This window comes from Balearica regulorum, chromosome 15 (genome assembly GCF_011004875.1).
Source record: "Balearica regulorum gibbericeps isolate bBalReg1 chromosome 15, bBalReg1.pri, whole genome shotgun sequence".
NCBI lineage: Eukaryota > Metazoa > Chordata > Aves > Gruiformes > Gruidae > Balearica > Balearica regulorum.
This window is the reverse complement of record NC_046198.1, coordinates 2,742,277-2,765,547: the sequence shown is the minus strand read 5'-3', so window position 1 is coordinate 2,765,547 and position 23,271 is coordinate 2,742,277. Positions and strand designations below refer to the sequence as shown.

At 51.6% G+C, this 23,271-nt stretch overlaps 3 protein-coding genes across 13 annotated transcripts in view; all 3 read right to left on the bottom strand.

Moving 5' to 3' along the window:
• Positions 1–27: 27 nt before the first annotated feature.
• Positions 28–9,917, bottom strand: HMOX2 (heme oxygenase 2). 6 transcript variants are annotated; one of them, XM_075767851.1, is made up of 7 exons: positions 9,769–9,844; positions 8,338–8,411; positions 4,721–4,831; positions 3,166–3,283; positions 1,907–2,398; positions 909–1,029; positions 28–825 (listed from the first exon to the last, which is right to left on the bottom strand). In XM_075767851.1, exons 3-7 carry the CDS (start codon positions 4,801–4,803, stop codon positions 701–703), a joined length of 939 nt encoding a protein of 312 aa, XP_075623966.1. In that variant the 5' UTR covers positions 4,804–4,831; positions 8,338–8,411; positions 9,769–9,844; the 3' UTR covers positions 28–700. The 6 variants fall into 6 exon arrangements, with proteins under 6 accessions (XP_075623966.1, XP_075623965.1, XP_075623961.1 ...); XM_075767850.1 differs by lacking the exon at positions 8,338–8,411 and having other exon boundaries at positions 9,769–9,917; XM_075767846.1 differs by lacking the exon at positions 8,338–8,411 and having other exon boundaries at positions 28–828; positions 9,769–9,880.
• A 142-nt stretch (positions 9,918–10,059) lies between these two features.
• Positions 10,060–18,736, bottom strand: LOC104631939 (uncharacterized). The gene is made up of 2 exons (XM_010297648.2): positions 15,948–18,736; positions 10,060–11,832 (listed from the first exon to the last, which is right to left on the bottom strand). Exons 1-2 carry the CDS (start codon positions 16,036–16,038, stop codon positions 10,619–10,621), a joined length of 1,305 nt encoding a protein of 434 aa, XP_010295950.1. The 5' UTR covers positions 16,039–18,736; the 3' UTR covers positions 10,060–10,618.
• A 374-nt stretch (positions 18,737–19,110) lies between these two features.
• SLX4 (SLX4 structure-specific endonuclease subunit) overlaps positions 19,111–23,271 on the bottom strand; it is a 34,581-nt gene continuing 30,420 nt past the window's right edge. For all 6 annotated transcript variants that reach the window (XM_075767844.1, XM_075767841.1, XM_075767840.1 and 3 more), the window contains 3 exons: positions 22,007–22,109; positions 21,294–21,776; positions 19,111–20,671 (listed from right to left, as the gene is read on the bottom strand). In XM_075767844.1, coding sequence (XP_075623959.1) covers positions 20,335–20,671; positions 21,294–21,776; positions 22,007–22,109 — 923 coding nt within the window. In that variant the 3' untranslated portion in view covers positions 19,111–20,334. The remainder of the gene's footprint in view (positions 20,672–21,293; positions 21,777–22,006; positions 22,110–23,271) is intronic.

Here is a 23,271-nt window from a genome sequence, read left to right as displayed (position 1 = left end):
AGTGATGTGCTTTCAGCTTTCCCCAGCTACAGCGTTGCAACTTTTTATTCCAGTCAAGGCTTCGGAAAAAACAAAACAAAACAAAACACAGCAACCAACAACCCCAGTGCTGCACAATAAACATTTGTCACCTTAAACCACCCCACCCCAGTCCTGTCCCCACCCCAGGGAGCTTCCTCCAACCCCCTTCTACTTGGTCCCCAGGACACTGCAACACGCAGGACAGTCCTTTGAGCGAGCAGCCCCACGTCACAGCCACTGCAGCACGACCGAAACATGTTTCTCAGGGTAGGAAACCAAGCGCTCTTCACTGCAAAGGCTGGTGACGCGTTCTGGGGTTGCAGCCCAGGGCAGGAAACTCCCTCCAGCGACTGCTCCCGGGAGGGGGATGAAAAGCCAAGCACGCACATGAAGCCTTTGCTGGTACAAGACAAGACATCTCTAGCCTTAAAAGCTGCCCCAGCCTGGGTAGGGCCATGCTGAAGTGGAATCCTCACACCGGATCAGTCCTGTACACTAGTCAGCTAAAGACATTATATTACAGTGCTTGCATTATTGGTGTGCAAAGAGTCTTTGACAGTCCCGCAGGATTCCTGTTTATTTTCTTACTTCCACCCTGCAGTCAACTCACCACCAACAGCAAGGGAACAGTTTGAAAAAGGACAGGGCCACCTTTTAGAGCCAGGCACCGCTCTCCCCATCACATGATGTACCACGCTGCAGCTCCTGCCGCCACAGCGACGCAGGCCGCCAGGATCAGCTGCACCAGGGGCTGCTTTGCCAAGGCCACGGCAGCGTCATAGGGGCAGCCGGTTCCTGCCTTGCCTGCTAGAACACAGAGAGCACCGTTACTGCTGCGAGTCTTGTGCCGTACGCGTGTGGCAGCTCTGTTGTTGACCGTGACCTACCTAGTTTGTCTGCATAGTAAGGGCATTTGCGTAGGTCTCCTTTCCCATCGTGGACTGGAAAGCCTCCGTCCTGGGCTGCTTCTGTCAGCGACCTGCCAATCTTGTCCAGTTCATCAAATACCTGCAAGTGGTCACACAGCAAGTACGTGAGCAGGCAGAGAGGGGCAGCTTTCATCTGGAGCCCTGGAAGGATCTGGAGAACAGGCAAGAGCCTCTTCTGCCTCCCTCCACCCAAAGACAGCATTTGCTACTCATTTTGGAGCACCTTGTGGCAGACCCACAGTGCCATCTGGCACATGCTACAGCTCCGAGAAGGCGCAGCCCATTGCCAGAGCATCAAGTCAGAGGCAGGAGCGAGACAGATGTGGCATTGCCCTGCCATTTGCCATCCAGGCTGCTGCAAGTGGGAGCACGAGGCCACACGCTCTCCCCTTCCTCCCGCAGACCCACAACGACCTGCTATAGGCACAGGCTAAAGCTTCCCCGCAGTAGCTAAGACTGTGTTCAGCCCCCTGGGGCAGGGAGGCAGCTCAGTCAGGTTTTAGGAAAGGCAAATGATGGGAAGGAACAAGAGGCTACAGACATTTTTGGCCATTAGGCAACGCATCAGACAGGAGACAAACTGTAACCAGTGGGGTGTAACACGCTCAAATCTGAGGCTGTCTTGGAGCAAGAGCTCTGCTCTTCCTGCTGCTTCAAAGCCACACAGCCCACGGGAATCTTGTGGTGAAGTCAGCTCGATTTTGCCCCAATCAAAGGCTCGACTGGGGGGTTGGGGCATGGGAGGAATTCCTGCCCAGCACCAGTCATGTCTGCAGAAGCTAGCGGAAGAGCCTTTCAAACTAGAATCCCACCCCTACCAGATGGAAGGGCTGTGGTGGTCTCAGACCCAAACCGCTGGGCCTAGATGAGCAGTCTGAATTAAGCTGGACCTAAGAGCTGGTCCAGACCCCAAAGCAGCAGCAACCACAGATACAGGGGCTCAAGGGATTCAGTACCTGCATGTTAAATCTGAAGGCTCGGTTGGCCTCTTCCACAATCCTTTCCTTGGTGTTCTTGTCCAAGTCCAGAGCATTCATCCTCGCTCTGTAGAGCTGCTTGAACTGCTGTGCATTGGAAATGTTGTCAAACATGTAGAATTGGATCCCCTCCTCAGTGCTTGGCAACTTCAGGGCCCTCTGGGCTACCTTCTTCAGCACTTGGCCACCTGAGAGGTCCCCCATGTAGCGTGTGTAAGCGTGAGCCACTAGCAGCTCTGGCTCATGTTGTCCCACATGATGGATCCTGTGCACATAGTGCTGAGTTGCCTCTGAACACTGGATCTTCTCTTTCCAGTCTTCTCCATAGAAATATTTCAGGTCTTTGACCAATGCTTCTCTCCGGTGAAGCTCTAGGGGGAAATATAGAGGAGCAAAGACTGGGTTGTCCTTGTTGCGATCCATTTCCTCTTCCAGAGCAGAGTATGTGAAGTAAAGTGCCACGGTGGCCAGCTACGGACAAAGCACAGCTAGTGAGACGCCATTCGCTGGATCGGCACATCACACCTCAGGATTACTCCCCCCTGCACGGAGTTGGGGTGAACAAGGCAGAAACCCCCAGGCTGGACACAAAACCAGCCTGCAGAGCCCGTACATAAGGATCAGAAGCTCTTCTCTATCTATGTTCATAACAACGCCTACAGGGCATGAGATAAGAATTAGTTGAATGTTGCCAGCTGTGTGCTCCAGGCCTCCCGTCACCTTGAGAGCAAGACACAGGGACAAACTTCATCCAAAAGGTACAACTAGCACCAACAGCCCTGTGCTATAGGAGGCTACCGTCTATGCCAAGACCTTCAGGATCAGACAGTGCTGCTCAGACCCAGGATACCATCTCTTCTGTACAGAGGAGAAAGCAATCTAACCCGAAGTCTATGGAAAACAGCCTGCTCTTCAGAGGATGCAGTAAGTGCTGTAATCTCACCAGGATTTCACTCCTGAACAGCTTAGGCCACCAGTACCTGTGATGCGGCCAGCAGACGCGTGGCCGGAAGCCCAGCACTTCCACCTAATCAAACTTGTGCTGGGCCAGCATGCTCCTCACCCCTGGGGCCCCAGCTGTAGGTACAGTGCCCTCCGGTGCAGGAGTGCCAGGCCAGCACCCTCCTGTACTTCTGATTGTTCAGTCTGGATTCCCCCCATCCCCTCCACACAGAGCCTGCACCAGTCACTGGGCATGTCAAAGAGCTTCTCTGCCATGGGAGCAGAGCAGCGCTCACCTTGAAGAGCTCCTTCTTGATCCGTCCTTTCAGGAAGTCTTTGACAAACTGAGTGTTCTCCGCACGGTCATGGGATTCCTTAGTCCCCTCCTTCAGCAGCTCTGAAAGGTCGGTGGGACTGCAGGCAAACAGGGAGAGCTACTTTCACCCCACTTCCACATGCAGTAACGAGTTTGGCCCTGCTGTGTTTACAGGGATCCCCCCCCACTCCCCTCTCAGGCTCACTTTGGAGAAGGCCCAAGGTGGGATCCCTCAGGCTGGCACCCCCAGGAGGAAGCAGCAGGGTGGCAGCAGCCAGAGGCTCCTTCCGCAGATGCGGGCACCCATGTGCCAACTGGATTTGTCCTTCTGGGAGGGACGGGGCTTGCCAGGGGCTCGCACCCAGGATGCTGAAGCAATTGCCAAGGATCCTCTGATCCCTGCACCATTACTTTTGCTTCTCATCCACGTGAGCCCAAGCAATACCACAAAATACCACAAAAGGAGGCCTTGAGCATACAAAGAGCAACTACCGGGGCAGGCTAAAGGAGCCTCAGTGGCATCCTCCTTCATCACTCTGGAGGTAAGAGCAGATGCACACACAGACAGGGCCCTAGCTCTTCTGACTTGGGTATCAACTGCCAGAGAGGAAGACGAGAGCCAAATGGCAAAACAGGGCAAGAACACCCTTAAAAAGTTCATTCATCCTGAATCACACTGGTTTTGCAGGTTTCTACAAGTTGTCTTTCTAAACAATAATCTACGATTTTTAGGTTACAGCCACTGCACCTACCTGGAGTCTGGTACAGTGTTAGACACATACACTCACACAAAATGATGCCAGAGCGTGCCTTACAGTTTTTAGGACTGGCTTGCTACAGATAGCATGTTCTTATTAGCTGTAAGAGACTTTGAAGACTCCAGACCCACTGAGCAGGCGAACACCGCAGCTAAGGACTGGACAAGGCCTGGATGTGCCAGGAGAGCCAGAGAGCATTAATTTCTTAGGAAACTGAGCCTGTCAAGTGCATCTAGGTGTTCTGGGAAGCACCCTATTCACCCTTCCCATTTTCCAAATCTGAAGCCTCAGCTTTTAGAGTATGTGTGTGAATTTGTTTTTTAAACTAACCTCCAAGAAAAGATTCTTGCCTAGACCAGCAGGTATTCTGCAAAGGCAAGAGAGGCAGCTCACTGGAGCAGAGTTCACTTCTAGGGTCATCTTTCAAAAGAAGCTGCTGCTATCACATGAGACTGCCCAGCAAGCCACGGAAAACTGGCTCACCTTGGCCAGGAAGGCACAAACACAATTGCCAAATGGTCAAAGCATTTCTGAAATTCGAGTTTGATAGTAGAGAATAAAAAACCCAACTGCTTGTTGTCAGCATTAGCCAGATCGCTCCTTCCCATCCCTTCCAGTACAGTTTGATTAAACAGATTTTACTGCACATATATTTGGTTAATCACCTATTGGAGTCCCTCACTCCTTTCAGACGAGGAAAAAGATCACTCCTTTACCTGGAAGGTCTCCTGCCTCGCCCAAGACCGTGTCTGTGCCATGTTGCACGACAGGACTCACCTGACATTGTCATCTTCTGTTTCCTCATAGCTCAAGATTTCCCCTTCTTCTCCCCCCTCTGAGCCCTCCATAGCTGATGGCATTGCTGGTCAGTGCTGGAGATTAGACAATCTGAAAGGCAAAATTAGAGAGGGTTTTAGAGGGAAGCTGCTTTAGCAAAGGGATGGGTATGACATGCTGAGCAGTCTAGTGAGGAGCCTCTGAGCTGCATCACCACGCAGGGTGGTAAGGAGCAGCTGCTGGCCATTTCCACTGCACACCAGGCACTTCCGAGCGAGCAGTGCTGGTTCAGTTTAGTTACCCCAGGTGAACCTCAATGGTAACACCCAGTTCACCAAATGTTAACCTCAGAGGAGGCCTACAACCCGGCAAGCAGCCTGTGTTAGGTTTCCCACTTCAGAATGGCTGCTGAAGGTGACCAGAGACCTCAACATTAGCAATCTGCATTGAAGTTGTGATAAAGCTGCTTTCCACTGGTGCTACCAAATATGTCATTCAATGTCAGGCTCTGGGCAGAGCAACTAGAAAGGCAAGCACCCCTCCTTCAGTCAGGAGGAAGAGCAAGCCACTTCGTTTCCACAGCAGTATGAAGCTTCCCCTGGAAGAGCTGTGAATTAGGCCAGCTAAGCTCTGAAGTCGGGCAGCTCCCAGGGGAAACAAAAGCCTTCCCTGCAACGGAGTGTATGAAGAGGAACTTCCAAAGCAGGGGCAGATTTCACTGCTCTGCCTTTCCCGGGCTGTACTCAATGAAGAGTCAAAGCAGCCGCTCTCTGTTCAGAGTGAGCTGCAGATAGCTCCTGCTACCCCTCACACACTCCTCTCCTGCCCAGCAGGGCTTACTTCAAACCCCAGAAGTAACTGGGTTCTCCCTCCTCTCTTGCAAAAGAAAAAAAAAAAAAAAAAAAATCTCTTCAGATGTAGCAGGATGCACAAGAGGTACCCGGAAGCAGGAGTGAGACACCTGGCTTACACCAGCCAAACGCCCCTGCTAAGCCCGAAATCCAGCCAGCTCATTTATAAAATGGACCTGTAATCAGCTTTGCATGGAACAGCACCACCACCTTACAGGCAGCCTGGCCAGACCAGCAAGGCACTAAGCTGCCTGCTGGCTCTTTGGAGAGCACTCGCTGCAAGGGAGCCATCCCTCCACGCTCTTCCACTTCAGCTCAGTCTCCCTTGGTGGGCTGCATCTGCATGTCTGCAGGCTGGGAGACCAGCCGAGGAGCAGCTGCGCGCTCGCCAAGCTTGTTAGCCCAGAGCCAGAACCAGCCCATCAGTTGCTGGCTCCCAGCTCACACCAAGCTCACCAGTGACAAGTTAACCGCCCTCTGGTTCCTCTCCCCTGAGTTTTAAGCCCTGTCTTACAGCCGCTCTCGATGCCCTCCATGCTCTGGCAGGACTCAGCCAGGTCTGAGCACCCATCCCCGGGTGCAGCACGGCACGGCACCCAGCCTGGGGGACACATCACCAGGGCGAAGGTTTCCCCGTGATCACACAGCCTTGGGGCTCACTGGGACAGTGCCTTCCCCAAGGGGAGGACCGACCAAAACACATTACTTGGTGACGCAAGCCAGCCCAGCGCAGTCACTGGGGGCACGACACAGCCTCCTCATCCCTAGGATAGAGGAGTTCAGGGCAGGATGAGGCAGCCGGGGCAGAAAGGCACATCAGCAAAGGGCTCAGAGACATTTGAGGAAACCAGGTTTGGGTGCTGTATTGTCTACTTGATCACTCACTAGAACTGCAAGCGTGTTCACACCAGGTCAGCAAACAGGACCTACCTTCCCTCATCACACAGCTTCGAGCAGCAGGAAACACCCACCATGGGGAAGGAAAACCAAAGCAAAGAGGCAAATAACCTGTCCGGGCTCAGCCAGGAGCCTGTCGTGGGCACGGGGGCACAGCCTGCTTGCCCCACGCACAGCACAGCCACCCTCCTGCCAATACAGACACACACGTTTTCGTGACACTCCGGCTTTCTGCTCAGTTTACTTCAGGCCAGGCACTGCTCAAGAAATGCAGATTCCAAAATTAAACTAGATGAACTGGTTCTGATTTATCTTATACTTCGGGAGAGCCAGAATCCTGGAGGAAGGGTGTGCTGCCTCTGCGCGCTGCCAGGCCTGCAACAGCCACCAGAACAAAGCAGCAGGTGAGAGCAGAGCCACAAAGAGCACTTCAGCACTGTTCATCCCTCGGAAGAGGCCTGAACGTTGATGTTAACTCCAGCCCAAAGCAACACACCAGATCAAACCTCAGAAATTAGTAAAAAGCAGCAACAGTCAAAGGTAACCACTGGCCAGACAGACACGGCATGGCTCCTGAAGTCAGCATTGTCCAAGACAAGTCTACCAACTCACTCAGAGCCTCCACACCCACGTTTAGCAGCACTCACCAACGCGGGAGCTTTGCTCTCTGTGCTACACAGGAGGCATCTCATGGGGTCTCAGAAGCCTTTACCCAAGCTTGTTACTAGTGGCACAATCAATCAGAACAGTAAATTATTGTTCCAGTAGCATTGTCTGCTCTTGGAAGAGGGGGTTAGCACACAAAAAGTCATTTAAGGACTTTGGTGCGCGCTCAGACTTGTATCTCCCATGGCTTTTTTTGTAGAGGGTCAGTCTGAGATGTTCATCTCTATAGCAATAGGCAGGGCAGTGATGACACCAGTCCCTGTAGCCCGAGGTGAGGCCAGTACACATACAGGAAAATACGGAAGCTTCGATTTTTCCTGATACCATCTCTAGTACAGACACCTCCCTGATAAGCTGTGAATTCAAGAGACAAGTCAGCACAAATCAAACCCCTGTCCTTTTCAGTATTAGGATATTGCATGAGAACTGGGAGGAGGGGAAATCAAAATAATTTTGTCTCTCTTACCACCAAACATCATTGCTTTTATTCAAAAAACTGGCAACTGAGAGCCCGTAACACAGTCACTGGTCAAAGCCCTGGTTTCTCGGGGCATTCTGCTCCTCTGAAAGAGGCAGTGTCCCACACACCAAGGGGGAGGTTCGAGCAGCTGCCTGCCCCCCCCGCAGAGCCTGGAACATCGTTTCATTTGCTACGAGGAGCTCTGCTCATCGAGACCCTGGCTGATGTTCAGGGTAAACACATACCTCCCTGGAGCCCTGAGAGCAGCCTGCTTGGGTGAAGTCCAACAACTACGGGAGTTGGGATAGCCAGGCTGTAGAGTGGAGAGAATGTTTGGTGCAGAACACTCCAGCACTCCAAACATTTATTTCCCAATAATGGCATTTAAACCCTCTGAGAAGATATCCCTATCTCATCTAGCCAGCAGTTAGTTTGCCCCTATACCCATTTCTACAGCAAGCTTCACAGTCAAGATGCACAGCCGTTCTTCTCAGCCTAGGAAGACACTTAATCCCAATAATCCCATGCCTTTTGAAGGAAGTAGGCACTGCTGCTGCAGGAAAGCAGGACTGCAAGTCCTGACTTTGCCTGGGCACCCTCTGGAAAAGTTCAATCATTCACAAACACCCAGGCAGTACAGAGTTCATGTTTGCTGTTCAACTAGCATGCGACTTAAAGGTATTTTCCCACACGCAGCACTTACGTCCTTGCTTTAACATGCAGCAAAGTGTGGCTGGACCTACCTAAGCATCGTTGCAGTGGAGACAAACCCCAGAACTCCAGGCCTAACGGCTTGAAGAGTCATCACAGAGGTAACCTGGCAAGAACATCAGGAGAGCGTCACGTCTCCTCCTCCCTCTGGGGAGGTATCTGGCACCAGCTGCTGCTGGAAATGGAGACTCACAGAATCAATTACGTTGTTACCTAATCCCAGGTAGGTTTAAGACTTCACCTGGACACAGCCTAAAATTAGGCAATACCTCAAGTCTAAGATACTTCTAGCAGTGCCCATGCAAACACTACTTCTGTCCCCAAGAGCTGCAGTCCAGCACCTCAACAAATCGACCAGGAAACTCCTGGTGAGTTCTCAGATCTTGTCCAATTCCACACTTTGGGAAGTGGCCCTTGTGTCAAGCAGCACATCAGGAATCTATTTTCTCACATCGGCTAGGAGAACAACACAAGGGTCAGGTCAGTCAGGGTTGGATCTGGGGGAAGGAAAAGCACAGTCTGACAGACAGACACCCACGAACGTGTCAAACAGCCTTTACTCTGGGGAGAGCCAGCGTTTGCCCTGCCCGTCCTATCACGCAGTTGACTCTGCCCGGGACACCCCGAGCGGGGCCAGTGACAGGCACTTATGGGTGACGTACGGAATACGTACAAGCGCTAGGCACCGTGAGGCTTGAATAAGACATTTGTTTCACCCAACAATGGAAAAGCAGGGATAGCAAGAGGCCTCAGAGGCCTTTGTCCTCCAAGCTCTTCCCAGAGCTCAGCTGGGTCAAGAAGAGCCAAGCCCTCCCACGCCAGCGGGAGAGCCCGGCACAGGACTCCTGTCCCTCTGCGAGAAGCTGCGCGCAGGAATCACAGCGGGGACGCGAGGCACCCGTTCCGGCACACCTCCTCAGCCACCGGCCCGTGGGGAGGGAGGGAGGGAGGGAAGACACGGCCTGACAAGCGCTGGCCTGTCACGCCGCTCGCAGACGGGCGCTGCGGACCCCGAACGCGTTACGGCCCGTCCTGGCGCGGCCCGCCACGCACCGCACCGCCGTCCCAGCCGGCAGCCCGGGGCATGGCGGGCAGGACGGCCGAGATATCCCCTCCCCGCGGCTGGCAGGGCAAGGGGCAGAGCCACAGGCCCCCCGGCCCGGCCGCCCCGGGACCCGGAGGGCAGAGGCGCACGGACACCGCCCTGAGACGGCCTGGACGGGCTTCCCGGCCGAGCGTCTCCCAGCCGCAGACTACCGGGCCCACCCGCCTTCGGGAGCGGGGAGACGGGGCCGCTGCCTCCCGCGGCAGCCGGGGGGGGAAGCTTGGCCTCCTTCCCTTGGCGGGGAAGCGGCGAGGGCCCAGGGCGGACGGAGCAGAACCAGGGGAGGGGGAAGGCCCGGGGGCTCGAGCCCGGTACCGGCCCGGCCGCGTTGCCATAGAGACACGCCGCGCGCACTCACCCGCCGCCGACGCCCGCCCTCTGCCCCGCGGCGCGAGACAAAGGCCCAGCCCGACCGCCCCGGATTTATTGACGAAGCGGTGACGGCGCGGCCAATCAGGAGCCGCGGACGGGACGCGCCGCCGATTGGTGGAGGCGGGCCGCGACGTCACACAGGAGCTCTACCCCCCCTCCTCCCCATCGGCCTCCAGCGAGGCCCCGCCCCGGGGACGGCCGGCGCGTGAGGCCGCGCAGGCGCAGACGGTGCCGGGACGGGGCGGGGGGGAGGCGGCGAAGGAAAATGGTGGAAAGGGCGGGTTTAACCGTGGTTTTATTTGGCGGGGTTAGACATCACCAGGCCTCGCTAACGCACGGTGCGGCTCCCACGGGGGCTCCGGCCCCTGCCCAGGGTCGGGGGACAGCACGGGGGGCTGAGCCGCACCAGGCTTTTGGGCTCTCTGTGCTACGGCAACGCAGAGCCCCTCAGCAAAGCAGCGGCAGGGAGGGAAGGCAAGGGGTTCTGTTTGTCTAGTGAGAGCGTTGCAGGCTCTCACATGGTCCGTGTGGGTCACTCTATGACTTGTCCAAAACGTGCGCATGGAGAAAAGGCGAGGTATGACACCGCCAAGTGCGTTCCAGCTTTTCAAACCACTTCCTTTCCCAGGAGTCTCCCTCCCAACACCCCCTTTCCCCTGCTTCCCCAGACCTCAGTTCAGCTCCTCGCACCGTCCCCTTCTTCCACCTCTCTTTTTTACGACTCGTTCTCTTAAAAAGAAACTGCTTTCACCTTCTGCGAGCAGGGCGGTCAAGAGAGCGAAGGGAGCGAGAGACGCTGGGCTGTGCCCCCCAGGGACGCTCCCCGGGTATCAGACCTAACTGCTCCCCACACTCGCTCCTCCCCAGGGCTCCCCACCCCTGTGGATGTGCTGGTGCCGGAGGAGCGCAGAGCTCACGGTGAAGCCCTTCCCACAGTCGGCACAGGTGTAGGGACGCTCCCCGGTATGGATACGCCGGTGTTGGATGAGATGGGCGCTCTGCCGAAAGCTGTCCCCGCAGTCAGCGCAGGCGTAGGGCCTCTCCCCTGTGTGGACCCGGTGATGCCGGAGCAGGGCTGATCTCCACAGAAAGCTCTTCCCGCACTCGGTGCACTCAAAGGGACGCTCCCCAGTGTGGAAGCGGCGGTGCTGGATGAGGTGGGAGCTCACGGTGAAGCTCTTTCCGCACTCGGTGCACCTGTAAGGGCGTTCGCCCATGTGGAACCGCCGGTGTTGGATGAGGGCTGAACTCACGGTGAAGCTCTTCGTGCACTCGGAGCACTCATACGGCTTCTCCCCGGTGTGGACCCGCTGGTGCTTCATGAGCTCAGAGCTCTGGCTGAAGCTCTTCCCGCACTCTGTGCACTCGTAGGGTTTCTCCCCGGTGTGGACCCGCTGGTGTCGCGTCAGTGCTGAGCTCACGCTGAAGCTCTTCCCGCAGTCACTGCACTCGTAGGGTTTCTCCCCGGTGTGCACTCGTTGGTGCTGGACGAGCTGCGAGTTCCCAGAGAAGCTCTTCCCGCACTCGGCACACTTGTAGGGCTTCTCCCCGGTGTGGGTTACCTGGTGCCGGATCAGCTTCGAGCTCATGCTGAAGCTCTTTCCGCACTCGGAGCACTTGTAGGGCTTCTCCCCTGTGTGGATTCTCTGGTGCTGGATGAGATGCGACTGCTGACGGAAGCTCTCCCCGCACTCGGTGCAGGCAAAGGGTTTCTCTCCAGTGTGGATTCTCCGATGCTGGACGAGGTTGGAGCTCACCCGGAAGCTCTTCCCGCAGTCCCCACATATCGTCAGTCTCCTCGCAGAAGGATTTCTCTGCTGGATAATATCCGGCAGCCTCCTGAAACTTCTTCCACGTAGCGTCACTCGGCTTTGCCTCTTCCCCAGAGGTCTCTGAACCCTTTCTGACCTGCGTGGGAGGGCTGGGTCCTGCGCAGGACTCTGGGAACTGTTTTCCTTGGAGAGTCCCGAGAGTAAACGCTCCGGTTCTGCTGGCCCGGGGACGCCTTGGTGGGCATTTTCCTCTTTCTTGCTCACAATCCCATCTTCAGCTGCAATAAAATGAGAATCCAGAGAGGAGTCACAGGCAGGAAACTTTGGACAGGGGAAATCAAAAGGTGCCAAATTATAAAAATTGAGCAGATTGACTTTAAGTATAAAAAGTTCTGATATTTCCCTCCAAACTACTCAGTGGATTTTTCAGAGTGTTCTCAGGAACAAACCCTGGAAATAGCCCTGCATGCTTTGCCAGAACCTGAATCTGCTGAAATTATTGGCATACTAGAGGTAAAGTTTAGTGCTTCAATGGGGAAGATGACTGCTCTTCCAGGATATTATATCTGAAAACATTATTAAAACTTGAACTAGGAGTCAGAGGAGGGCCATAAAGAACTGTCTTGTTTGACAGAACGTTACTTGGGTTGCAACAGATGCAACCTCCCTGCTCTTGTGCTGCAGAGAGAGACGATGAACAAAGGAGAGCCTGGTCCTACGGCACGACACAAAGAGGGCGCCTGGGGCCTGGCTTACGCCAGTCTTAGAGCAGAAGAAATGTAACTTCATGCTTCCACTGGTGCAGAACAAATCTGTTGTGAAAGGTGGTTGGTGAACTGAAGATCCTCCATGGCTGACTCCAGATTATGCACTGAGGAAATCCGATAAACATAGAAGATGAAGGTAGCGCAAGTCAGCGGAAGTAACAGTTATGAATGGCTCCTGGGACACTGGCAGTGAACAAATCCCTGCTCTCTTATTCACATAAAGTCTTGCACAAGCGTAAAGGGTACGAATCTATGCTGCGCAGACTCAAGGTCAGCTGAAAACCTTCCCAAGACAAGGTGCTTGCAGAGATTTCTGGAGTATTTACACAGAGCAGTGACTCCTTCCAGCCCTGATGAGCATCCTAGCAGGTTCAAAAGCAAGCGCCCCCAACGAGGCTGCCGCCTTTCCTGTCAGCAAGGAAAGGTAGCTCTTTGCAGGCTTACTGAGGGCTCACACGCTAAATTGGCAAGACAGGACTTGTGTGGTACGCACCGTTTTGCTGGGAAGGGTAAATGGGTGTCAGAGGGATGTACATGGGATGCAGAAATGACAACATGTATGTCTGAAGAGAGGCATCACATCCAGGTTTAAGACAGGTCAATCAGGGAAATAGATTTCCAGATGATCTCTTTCTATGGACTTCCAGGGGCGAAGGATGACTTGCTGTTGACCGTACGTAGACCCAAAATATGGAACAGGCTGAGGACTAAAGCCGCAAACACGCAGACCTCCACATTTGCCTACTTAAAGATTCAACGGTACCTCCTGGTTCTCTGAAAACTCTTGTGAAATAAACTGGTAACTTATCAGTTGCGTGGGATTGATGTAGAAACCACAGGCACTTCCTGTGGTCTGGCAGAGTTGTGATAAAGAAGTGCATGCCTTGGAAGAGGAGAGTTGCTACTGAACCATAAGTATGCAATAAAGGAAGGAGAGTCTAGAATTTCAACCCAGACTGAGATACATACATATTTCATCTTCCTCTTTCTAGTCAGTATAGGAAAACATCACGGTATGATTTCACAGTGAACTCCTGAGACACCTTTTATGGCATTTTGGTGGGGTAGTGATGCCACTTCTTCCTCCATATAGTTTTCATTAAAATCATCCCTTGAAAGGAACAGAAATTGCAACTTTGCTCTTCACCATGAAGGCATTTCCATTTGTCTGCAGCTACTCCACCCATGCCTGGAGGAAAACAAAAAGGTGATATCCAAAGACAGGGTAAGAAGAGGACATTTCTGGCAGGCCAGCATGAAGCTCTTCACCTGTACGCCAGACTTACTGAGTGAGCTAGTGAAGTTGTGTTGCTGTTGTGCACAAAGAAATATCCTTCACCCACCCTAGCTTTGGTACTTACATGGAATGTTGGTTCTTTACAAGGTACTTGAAAGGCCTTCAAAGTACACGAGGATCATGTCTTCTATGGCTTTCTGTACTTTTTGGGGAAGGTCAGGAGTTTCAAGCTTCTTGTTACAATGATTACAGCCATGGCTCCAGCTCTCAGCTATGAAACATCTACAACCATTTTTGTTACCTCTGAGCTCCTACGTATCTTCAGTGGCATCCAGGGCAAGTTGTCTGTAAAGGGTATGATCAAAATCATGATGCCTGGAACTCACTGGAGGTATTTTAAATAGAAGAATAGTAAGGGCATGACCCTTCTCTCTCACAAGGTGAGAGAGGGAGCCACTCAGATATTTTGGAGAGAGACTTTACAATGCTGAGGAACTAATATTGGAAGCATAAGGCTGAACTGGCAAAAATTAATTAAGACAGGAAGAATGCAGTTCTCCTTCAGCCCATGAGCCTCTGCTACATCCAAGACTTCCAGTGCTATAGCTACAAGACAAGCTCCAGGTAAGCAGAGTAAGCGTACATATTGGGAGAGAACCTAAATATCACCTTAAATGTACCCTTGGATCTCTCTTTCTCAAGTCAGCAATTTGGCTGGTACTCTGGCCTGTCTCACAGCAGTGGGAGGACACAGCAATTGTCTCCAGCACTGAATTCAAGAGTTTGCAGAAGAGAAACCCGTAACAACTATTGAAAGTAAGACGTCACCATCATGAGTAAGCCTCAGGCTGCTGGAGGACAGCGGACTGTGCTAGGGAGGAGTCACTGTATGCTTACCATATCCCTTTCCCTGGCACCCAAGTCTGGCCAGTCCCTGAATCCCTGAGACAGGACTTGAAGCTACACAGACCTTTGGTCAGGGCTGTTCACACCACCTCACCACGCTGCTGGACTCCCAACTGGGATATCTCACTGTCGGGGGACTGGGAGGTGGCTAGTGCGATGCCAGAGAAAGGGCTTAAGGGGAGATCGGGGGGCCCGGCAGACATTCCAAGCAAATGAGCAGAAACCAGAATAAGAGAATTAATGGAGAGATGGCCAAAGTGGGCAGATTGGGGAAGAGCTGGCATGGTCTTTGGAAGGATAAGTGTCACTTCACAAGGCACTTGGAGTTCTTCAGAGATGTCACCAGCTTTAGCAAAAGGGAGATCTGGAGCTCAAAGGCATTCCCAAAAGACATCTGTCCTTTACCAAGACTGATGAAGACACTAAGGTGCTGTGAGATGAGTGACCCTCAATAAGGTGGTAAGGGAAGGAAAGGAGAGGTGGAAACATCTGCTGATGATTCTGTGTTATGCAGAGTTAAAGCGACAAAGGCTGACTTAAAGATCAACTGCGGCAGAGCCTTACGATACTGACCAACCAGGTGGCAGGGGACATTCGCTGCAGGTAAACAAAGAATTGCAGAGGGGAACAGCCTCTATACTTGCACTTATAGGGGGCAGGATGGGCCCAGGATGTTCTTGGTATCGTTCAGAAATAGCACTTTAGAATGAGAGCTGACAGATGAAAACTACAGCTCCCTGGCAGGCAAAGCAGCTAATCAAATGGTAGCGATTGTTGGCGAAAAAAACCCAGAGAATAAAAGAGAATGTAATTCTGCCTTGGTGCTCAAACCCCACATCCTGACTGTATGCAAGGGGAGGACGGATCCCCCATTTCAGAGAAACTCTAATAGAGCTGAGAAAGATACAGAGGCGTGACGTGAATGATCAAAGGCACAGCTTCTGTATTGGAGATGACTCAACTAATAGAGGATATCACAGAGGACTATAAAAACACAAGTGACCTGTGGGGTGGATACAAATCCATCCTGCACCATCTGTTCTAAATAAAAAACTACTGACATCAAGAGAACTACTGGAAGGCAGCTTCAAAGGAAACCAAAGCAGGCAGGGACGCATAAAACAGCCAAATAAGCTGCGGAACTCCTTGCTGCAAGCTGTCATGGATGCTAAAACATATACAAATTCAGAAGGCAAAAAAATACACAAAGGACTATGAGATATCAAAACATCACACATCTAGCTCAAGAGTTTCTGAAGCTACAGATTGCGTGGGGCTGGGAAAGCATACAGGGACATGCCACCGCTTCTCTGCTCTTCTCTGGGTCTCTAGTACTGGCCATTGCCAGAGCCAGCAGACAGAGCTGGAAGGACCGCAGTCCGACCCAGTACAACCACTCCTGTGCGTTCTGGTAGGATTTGGAGATCCTGGAGCCGTTTTTTTTTCACCGACAGGTTCACAGATGACTGCACCGGCCCCTTACCTGTGCAGGTGTCACTCAGAACGGTTGTCCCTTCGTAGGCGTGGAGGTGGGAGAACCACCGTTCCTCCTTCTGATCCATGTGGGAGATCATCTCCAGCTCTGCTCCAGGGGGGTCCTGCTCCGGGAAGAGAAATGGGGAGGGTCACAGGAGCTAAGCTTTGACTGCTACGAGCAGAGGGGCTTCGGCACTTGGGAACCAGCACCTCCCCGCTCAGCGGGGACCCCAGCCCCACCGCCGGGCTCCCCCAGCACCCCAGGGGAAATGAATGCAGCCGCAGGGCAGGGGGTGCTGATCAGGGCCTGGCCGTGGCGGGGGCTCCCCCAGGCGCGGCGGGGAGGCGGCAGGGACGGCGGGGCTATCCCCGGGCAGGGCCCCGGTACCTGCGGTCCTCAGCGGCGGATCCCGGGGCGCCGGCGGCGCTGTCACGTGACGGCGGCGGCCAATGGCGGGCGGCGCCTTCGTCTCTGAGGGCGGCGGAAAATGGCGGCGCTGGTCCCGCTCTTGCCGCGCTCGTCTGGCTTCTCCCCTGCGTGGGTCATCTGGTGCTGGATGAGGGTCTCCCCGCAGGCGAAGGGTTTCCCTCAGGATACCCGCGGAGGGCAAGGCTTGAGCTCTGCGTGTCCGGGCAGGCTCACGGGTGTCAGGCGAACAGCAAAATGCCCACCAAGGAGAAGAGTTTCCAGAGGACCCCAAGGCAGAGCTGTGGAGATGTGTACTTGGCTCAGTGCCCTTCCAAGAGATGAGTGACCCGGGTCCCGAGAGTGGAGATGCACCCTTTGGTGTCTGGAAAGGAGTGAGCTTGTGCTGAACTTAGGCTCAAGCTTAAATCCCTAGCAATCTCACTCAGTCCTTAGTAATCCAACTTTACCAGATGACTGCCTGGGCAGCAGCTGGAGATACAAAGAACCAGGGCAGAGAAACACCACAGGTACCCCTGAAACCCTCTTCTGGGGGACAGCAACTGAGTCAGAGAGACACCGCTGCTGAGGGCCGCGTCACCTCTCCCAGGCGCTTCGTGTTTCATTAAACAAGCAGCTTATATGCAATGCCTCTGAAAGAGATTTTTATGCTGGAACGATCTGAAGCAAACACGTACATTTGAAATGCACTTCCAGAACAGCTCCGGTTCCCTTAACTGCTTGAAGGACTGCTCTCGTATTTATCCCTTCGATACATCAATGCTGCGAGCGTAGTACCCGGGCTCCGTGGGCCCAGTACCAGGGGCAGGCACAGCAGTCACCGCTCCGCGCTTCCCAGCACTCCTGTATTTTGTAGTTAATCCGGCCCCGCTCCACGGGTCTTGGCCAGGGCAGGGACCGCGGGGATGGATCGCACCCACTCAAGAAATGCCACAAAAACAGGGTGACTCCTGGAGAAGCGGACACACACAGAACTGTGCCCGTACAACAGCTCTTTTCTCACACACAAGGTTATTATGTAAACATCTGCAGCACAGCTTTTCAGAATAAACCTATTGAGGCTATTTTTTTCAGGCAGGAAATGTCACAGTACACAAACCAACGTGGTGGTAGCTGCAAAGGGGTATCCATAATCATTCTCACAGCTCATTTGATTGTCACAGAGAATTTAGAAGCCATCTTTTCCAAAGCTCACTCAGAGCTCACCCAGTACATCTTGGTAAGACAGAAGCTTTGTGCAATGCCAGTACCGTAGCCACTCCTTTCTTTAACTTAAAAACCAACTAATACCTTAGTTGAAAAGTTGTTTCTTGGTTTTTTTTCTGCAGCCTTGGAAGTGTTAGAACAAAAAGAACCAAAATATTTTTGATAGCTGTTACTACACAGTTGGAAATAAAAAATGATGACAATGTATTTTCCAAGACAAACGAGGCTGCATTAGGAAGGTAAGAAAACACAGAAATACATACAAATCAAGCTGTTTGGCAACACATTATCACTGGCAGATGGCAACACCAGTGCTAGCTTGGGGAGGCACGCTTTACCTACGGATTAATGAAGCAAGCAAATGAATAATTGCTTTCAGATAATTTGCACTGTATGTCAGAAATGTCCTTGTGGTCTTGAAGGCTGTGAAAGATTTTAAATCCTTTTCTCATCATCTGAGAAAAGTTTTAGAATTACAAGAGACATTTCATTTTGTCAACTTCAGCAACAACGAAGCACGGAGGCAAGCCTCTGCAAAGCAGTCACCTCCAAACCCTGACAGCACAGATGTGATATTTAAAATCATCTTTCTGCATTAGGCTAAGACTGCCCAGTTATGAGGTTTCAGGATGACAAAGACAGGAGGATGGAGACATTTCAGTGACTAAAATTCAGATTTTTTTCATAGCATGCTAAAGAGTTTTTTATGATACAATGCTATTTGAACGACTGTAATTTATATCCATTGGACTGTGACACTGCATTCATTGAAGGTTATGATATAATAAAGAATTGATTACAAAATCTTTGATCATAAGTGTCGTCTTCTCTAAAAACAGAGGACAAAAGCTGGGAAGGGACCTTGTTTGTTTTCCCCTATTAAGACCGGTAAGTAGGATGGAAGCTTTTTCCGTGTATGAAGTGTGTACTTGAGAGAGAAATACATGGTACAGAGGGAAACAACATTTCCTGGAACGCCACTTAAGGCAAGCCTTGTCCTCTTCACATAACAAAGCCATCTCCCAGCGGGGCAGGGGAGGAAAAGTGACTGCCAAGCAAGAAACCCATCCCAAATCCCTGACAATGCACCAGACAGGGCAGGTGGCTTTGCTTGGAGGTCCCCCCACCCTTACACGTGCCACTGCGACACCTGACAGAGAAGAGGAGGTTCCTTTCACCAGCAGCTCTCCCCTCCCAGGCCAGCCCGGACCCTTCCCCACAGCCCACCCTCCCGGCAGACCCCAAAACCTTCCACCCGGGTCTCCCTTTACCTTTGGGCTGCACAGCCCAGATGAACCAGGCAGCTCCTCTCCCTTCTCTCCAATTCATCAGCCACTGCCGGGTGAGCTCTCCCACTCCACCTCTCCTTGCTGCTAGGTGCCTGTGTCGACTTCTTTTCCTCCAGTTCTCTGCTGTGGGGTTTCAGCTCGTACAGGAGCTGACTGCGGACTCCACTGTTCTTGACTAGACCCAATGTTGCTGCTTAGAACCCCCCCCCCAAGTCTGTCATAAGACATTACTTGTGGTTTATCATTAGTACCTTACAAATGGTTTATTGTAAATAACATAAATCAAATAAAAATGAGGATATACTGTATCAAAAATAGAAAAAAATATTTCTATGTTTCAAATGCATAAATAAGCTTAGAAATCCAGCTTCTTTTTTTGAAGTGTTGTGTCCGTTCTGTTGAGTGAGACTCTTTGCAGACTCAGAACAGACAAAAGTCAGAAGATGTTGTGACAGTAAATACATAAAAGATGACCATTTAGGGTCCAAGACTTCCCCAAGAGTCCCAGACGATTTGCAAGCTAAGATCAGTCCTGTTTGGAAATGAGACCGATCAGAGACATGGGTTTAGATCAGGTTATAAGAAGTGCTGAAGAGATCCAGTGGTCACTATAATACTGTTGTCGTCAAAACAGCTCTGTCGAGGACATACTCAAGCTACACTGACAAGGTAAAACGGCGCTCAGAAAACGGAGCAGATAGTATCTTTAACACAGAGCCAGCATGCAAGTGAACATATGCAACCAAATGTTCAAATCTAAAGGGCTTTCGCATGACATCTGGTGTCAGAGGGCACTTTTGGGAGCCATCACAAAGAGACTAGAAAAACACCTCCACTGTTTTGCAGCCTTTTAAGAAAAACAGATTTAAGAGTTTTACCAGAGACTACAAATTGAGTCAGGGACAGAACAAAGGAATCATATTTCCACAATGCTCCCTGCCTTAAGAATCAGCAGGGCAAGTCGTATGCTGGAACAATGAAGACAGAAGTCACTGGGGTCTAAACATTCAGTGCTTTAAACAGGGGAAAAGACAGAGGTTGCAGGCAGGTTATTCCACTGAATGCTGGAACTTGAAAGGTGAAGCATTTTACAGCCCAAGGTCAGGGAAAAGGTCTTGGCAAGTGTCACTGGGGAAAGCACTTGCCTTCAGAAGCACCAATATGAAGAAATGATGGGGACCTAAAATCTATTAGAAAAATGGAAAGAGAAGAAAAGGCACAGGAGGAAAATCAGGGGGGAAAAAAAGAGGCTTCAGACTGTTCTGCGTGCTGAAGGCAGAACAGTGACTGGAAGAGTTTGTGCAATTCATGAGAGCCATTCTCCAGCATGTCATCTGGAGAGCAGGCCACAAGGAGGAGCAGTGCACCCACCGATCGCAGCACCACTGCCAGCACCAGTCTGGAACAGGGATTCCAGCTTATCAGGAAGGCCTTCATGTACAAAATTTTCAGCATGGAGGAGTTGGTTCCATTCAGTACCGTTTCCTCTGTTTTTTGTTCCCCTTTCTTTTCTGTTCCTTCTCCTTCCGGGCTCCAGCCGTGGTAAATGTTATACAATGAGCGTCTAAAAAGTCCAGCAGCTTTGCCTTGGAAATTTTAATGCCATTCTGTTTCAGCTCTGCATGCAACGCAGCCAGCTCAATTGGCTCATAAAAGAGAATCTTGTTGTACAGGGCTGTGTTTGAACGGATGTAGCACCTTACTGCCTCCAGCTTATCTTCTTCCCGAGCTGCTGCCTGAGATGCTGGAAGCTCCTCTTCCTCTTCCTCGGATGCAAAATCACAGGCTTCAAATCCATTCACGAAAGAACTAAAAGCAAGATCAAGTCAGCCAGAGATCAAGGAAAGAACAGGCCTTCAAGGACAGGACCAGAACTCCCCAAGTCCCTGATGCCAACCCTCGTGACTACTCGTGACGTAGGATCCCAGACTCTCCAATTCCGGCACCCATAAAATGAGGGAAGCAGATCATGACACGTGTTTTGCAGACTTCCCCATCCTAGACCCCACAGCTCTGGTCCTGCTCACCCAGCCCCGGAGCTGTCTGGCATTCCTTGTTCCTGACCCACAGCATCTACTGCTGCCAAGTCGTGCTGTGCCATCCTCTCCCTACTGTGGCTGCAGGCTCTCAGTCAATGCTGTGAGCGCTCCTTGTCACTTGAACTTCCAGAGACCAGGCATGCTTCTGTATTTGGGGCTTGCCCTCACGCAGCCACAAGCACTTTTGTGTTCTGAGAATAGCTCACTGGGAATTAAGACTAAAAAAACCCCAAAGTCTATTTCTTTTGTAGGACGCTGTTGACCTTCAAATGCGAAGCCCAAGGAGGTGTCAGGGCCACTGTAGGCCATGTGGACACTCACCTCTCTGATTGCCATGCTCCTAGCTCATCTACGTCCTGCACCATTGACTGTTGAGTATTTTGTTCCCTTACCTCTGTGAACCAAAAGAGATGTCGCTTCCATCCACTGAAGAAACTGCAGACTCCTGAGATGCTGAGAGCATCGGTTCCTCACCATCAGCTGCCAGAGACCATCTCTCTGGAGATACAGATGATCTTTTCTGCTCTTTGGCTCCTTCTGGGTGATGTGTCACTTTAGTTCCCTCCTTGGGTGCTGCACAGCCTGTTTCTCGGGGTCCAACAAGGTCATCATCAGCCCTCCCCACAGGGAGCACTGAAGAAGCCGTAGCAACCTGCTTCCTTTTGCCCACAGCCCTTGAGGCATTGGCACGCTTTCCACCTGCAGTCTGTTTTGCCTTTGACTGCCTAGAACGTTTGGCCGGGGACTTCTGCAGGGGAGGCTGGGAAGATGGGATTTCATCCTCAAAGTCAGAGTCCACGTCCTGGTGAGTATACTGGAATATCTCCTTCAGCTTCAACACCATCTGGCGTTTTGGGAGAGCACGAACTCCAAATCTGAAAGGGAAAGGTGGGAGTTTAGGTTAAGATAATGCTGCACCTTCCACTGTCACAGCTCAGGAAGGGGCTCGGGCCATGAAGTTCAGCGGTCAGCTGGAAGAGTGTGACAAAAAACCACTGACTGGAGTTTCACCATGGTTTCACTTTCAGCCCAGGAGTTTTCTTTCACACTACCTGCCAGCAAGTTTCTGCTCATAAAGAGATGTGCTCGTGGAGGGAATGCTAACCTGCTCAACTCCTTCTTCAGCTGTGGGGTCTCCATGATGGAGTAAGCTGGCATTGGTGTCATCGGAGTGCTGGGAGGCTTGTCGTTCTCCTGACAGGAAGGTTCTGCAGCAGAATGAAATTACTATGATCAGAATTAGTACAGAAAGGACTTAAAATACCTGATATCTTCCCCTCTTAGCAGCAGATACTCTAATATTATATAACGATTAAGTAGCACTAGTTTTCTGCAAGATCTTTTACTTATTACTCAGTTTCATATTTGACAAAACAGTCAATGCTTTTTTTTTTTTTTCTCTGATCTGGGATACTTGGGTTTTATTGACTTTAAATCAGAAAACAGCTTAAATTAAGCCATGTGTCACATCTGAATACGAAGCTCATTCAGGGCTTTGTTAGAACAGGCAACGTTTACAAGGCAGTTAAAAAAAAATGTTTACTGAATTCTGTGAAATGGTTCTTCTTCCAGGAAGGAAATTTCATAATAGAGACTTGGTGGAGAAGAAACTGAGCAAGTCAAGCTTCTGGGGTCCTGAGTTACATACTGATGTAATGGTACCAGTTTACTGATACTGTGAAGCACAGTCTCACACGCCATGTTCTAAACTCCTGTTAGACGAATCACTTAGTGTGGCATAATTAATAATATATTCAATTAGATACTATGAGATCAATTACTGGTCTCAGATGGAAGGAACCATGCAAGGATACGTGCCGGGCACGCAGAGGTCTGTTGCAAGGGCCCAGAACCAGCAAACAAACAGCAGCGCAAGATAGCAGTGCATCAGCAAAGTTTTGCAGGAAAGCCTGAGTGATGCCACGCACAGGCAGGGACAGGCGCCCACCCCCAGTGAGCCTCAACACAAGGAAACCCTCTGCGCCTGCGCCACTGCGTTGCTTACCTGAGGTCCTTGTGTATGTTAGCACAAGCATTGCTTCATGAATGCGTGAAAAGCAAAAGACTGTACAGAGCACCCACTAGTACTGGGGAAAAATATCCACTTCATGCAAGCGCAAGGCTGTTTTTTTGGTTTTTTGTTCTGTTTTGGTTAGTTTTTTTCCCCTCCATGTACCGGTAGCTTCTGCAAAGAGTACCACAACTATGAAAGAACCAGTGTGAATGAAAAACAAGCAGCTATGCTCCAGGAATCTCACATTTAGATGCGCTCTCTCCGACATCAGAAGATGACTGTACCTTCTTTGTGCCTGGCCCTGACTACTTCAGAAGGCCAAAAGACCCTTTCAAAGTATCAAGTGAACAACAGGT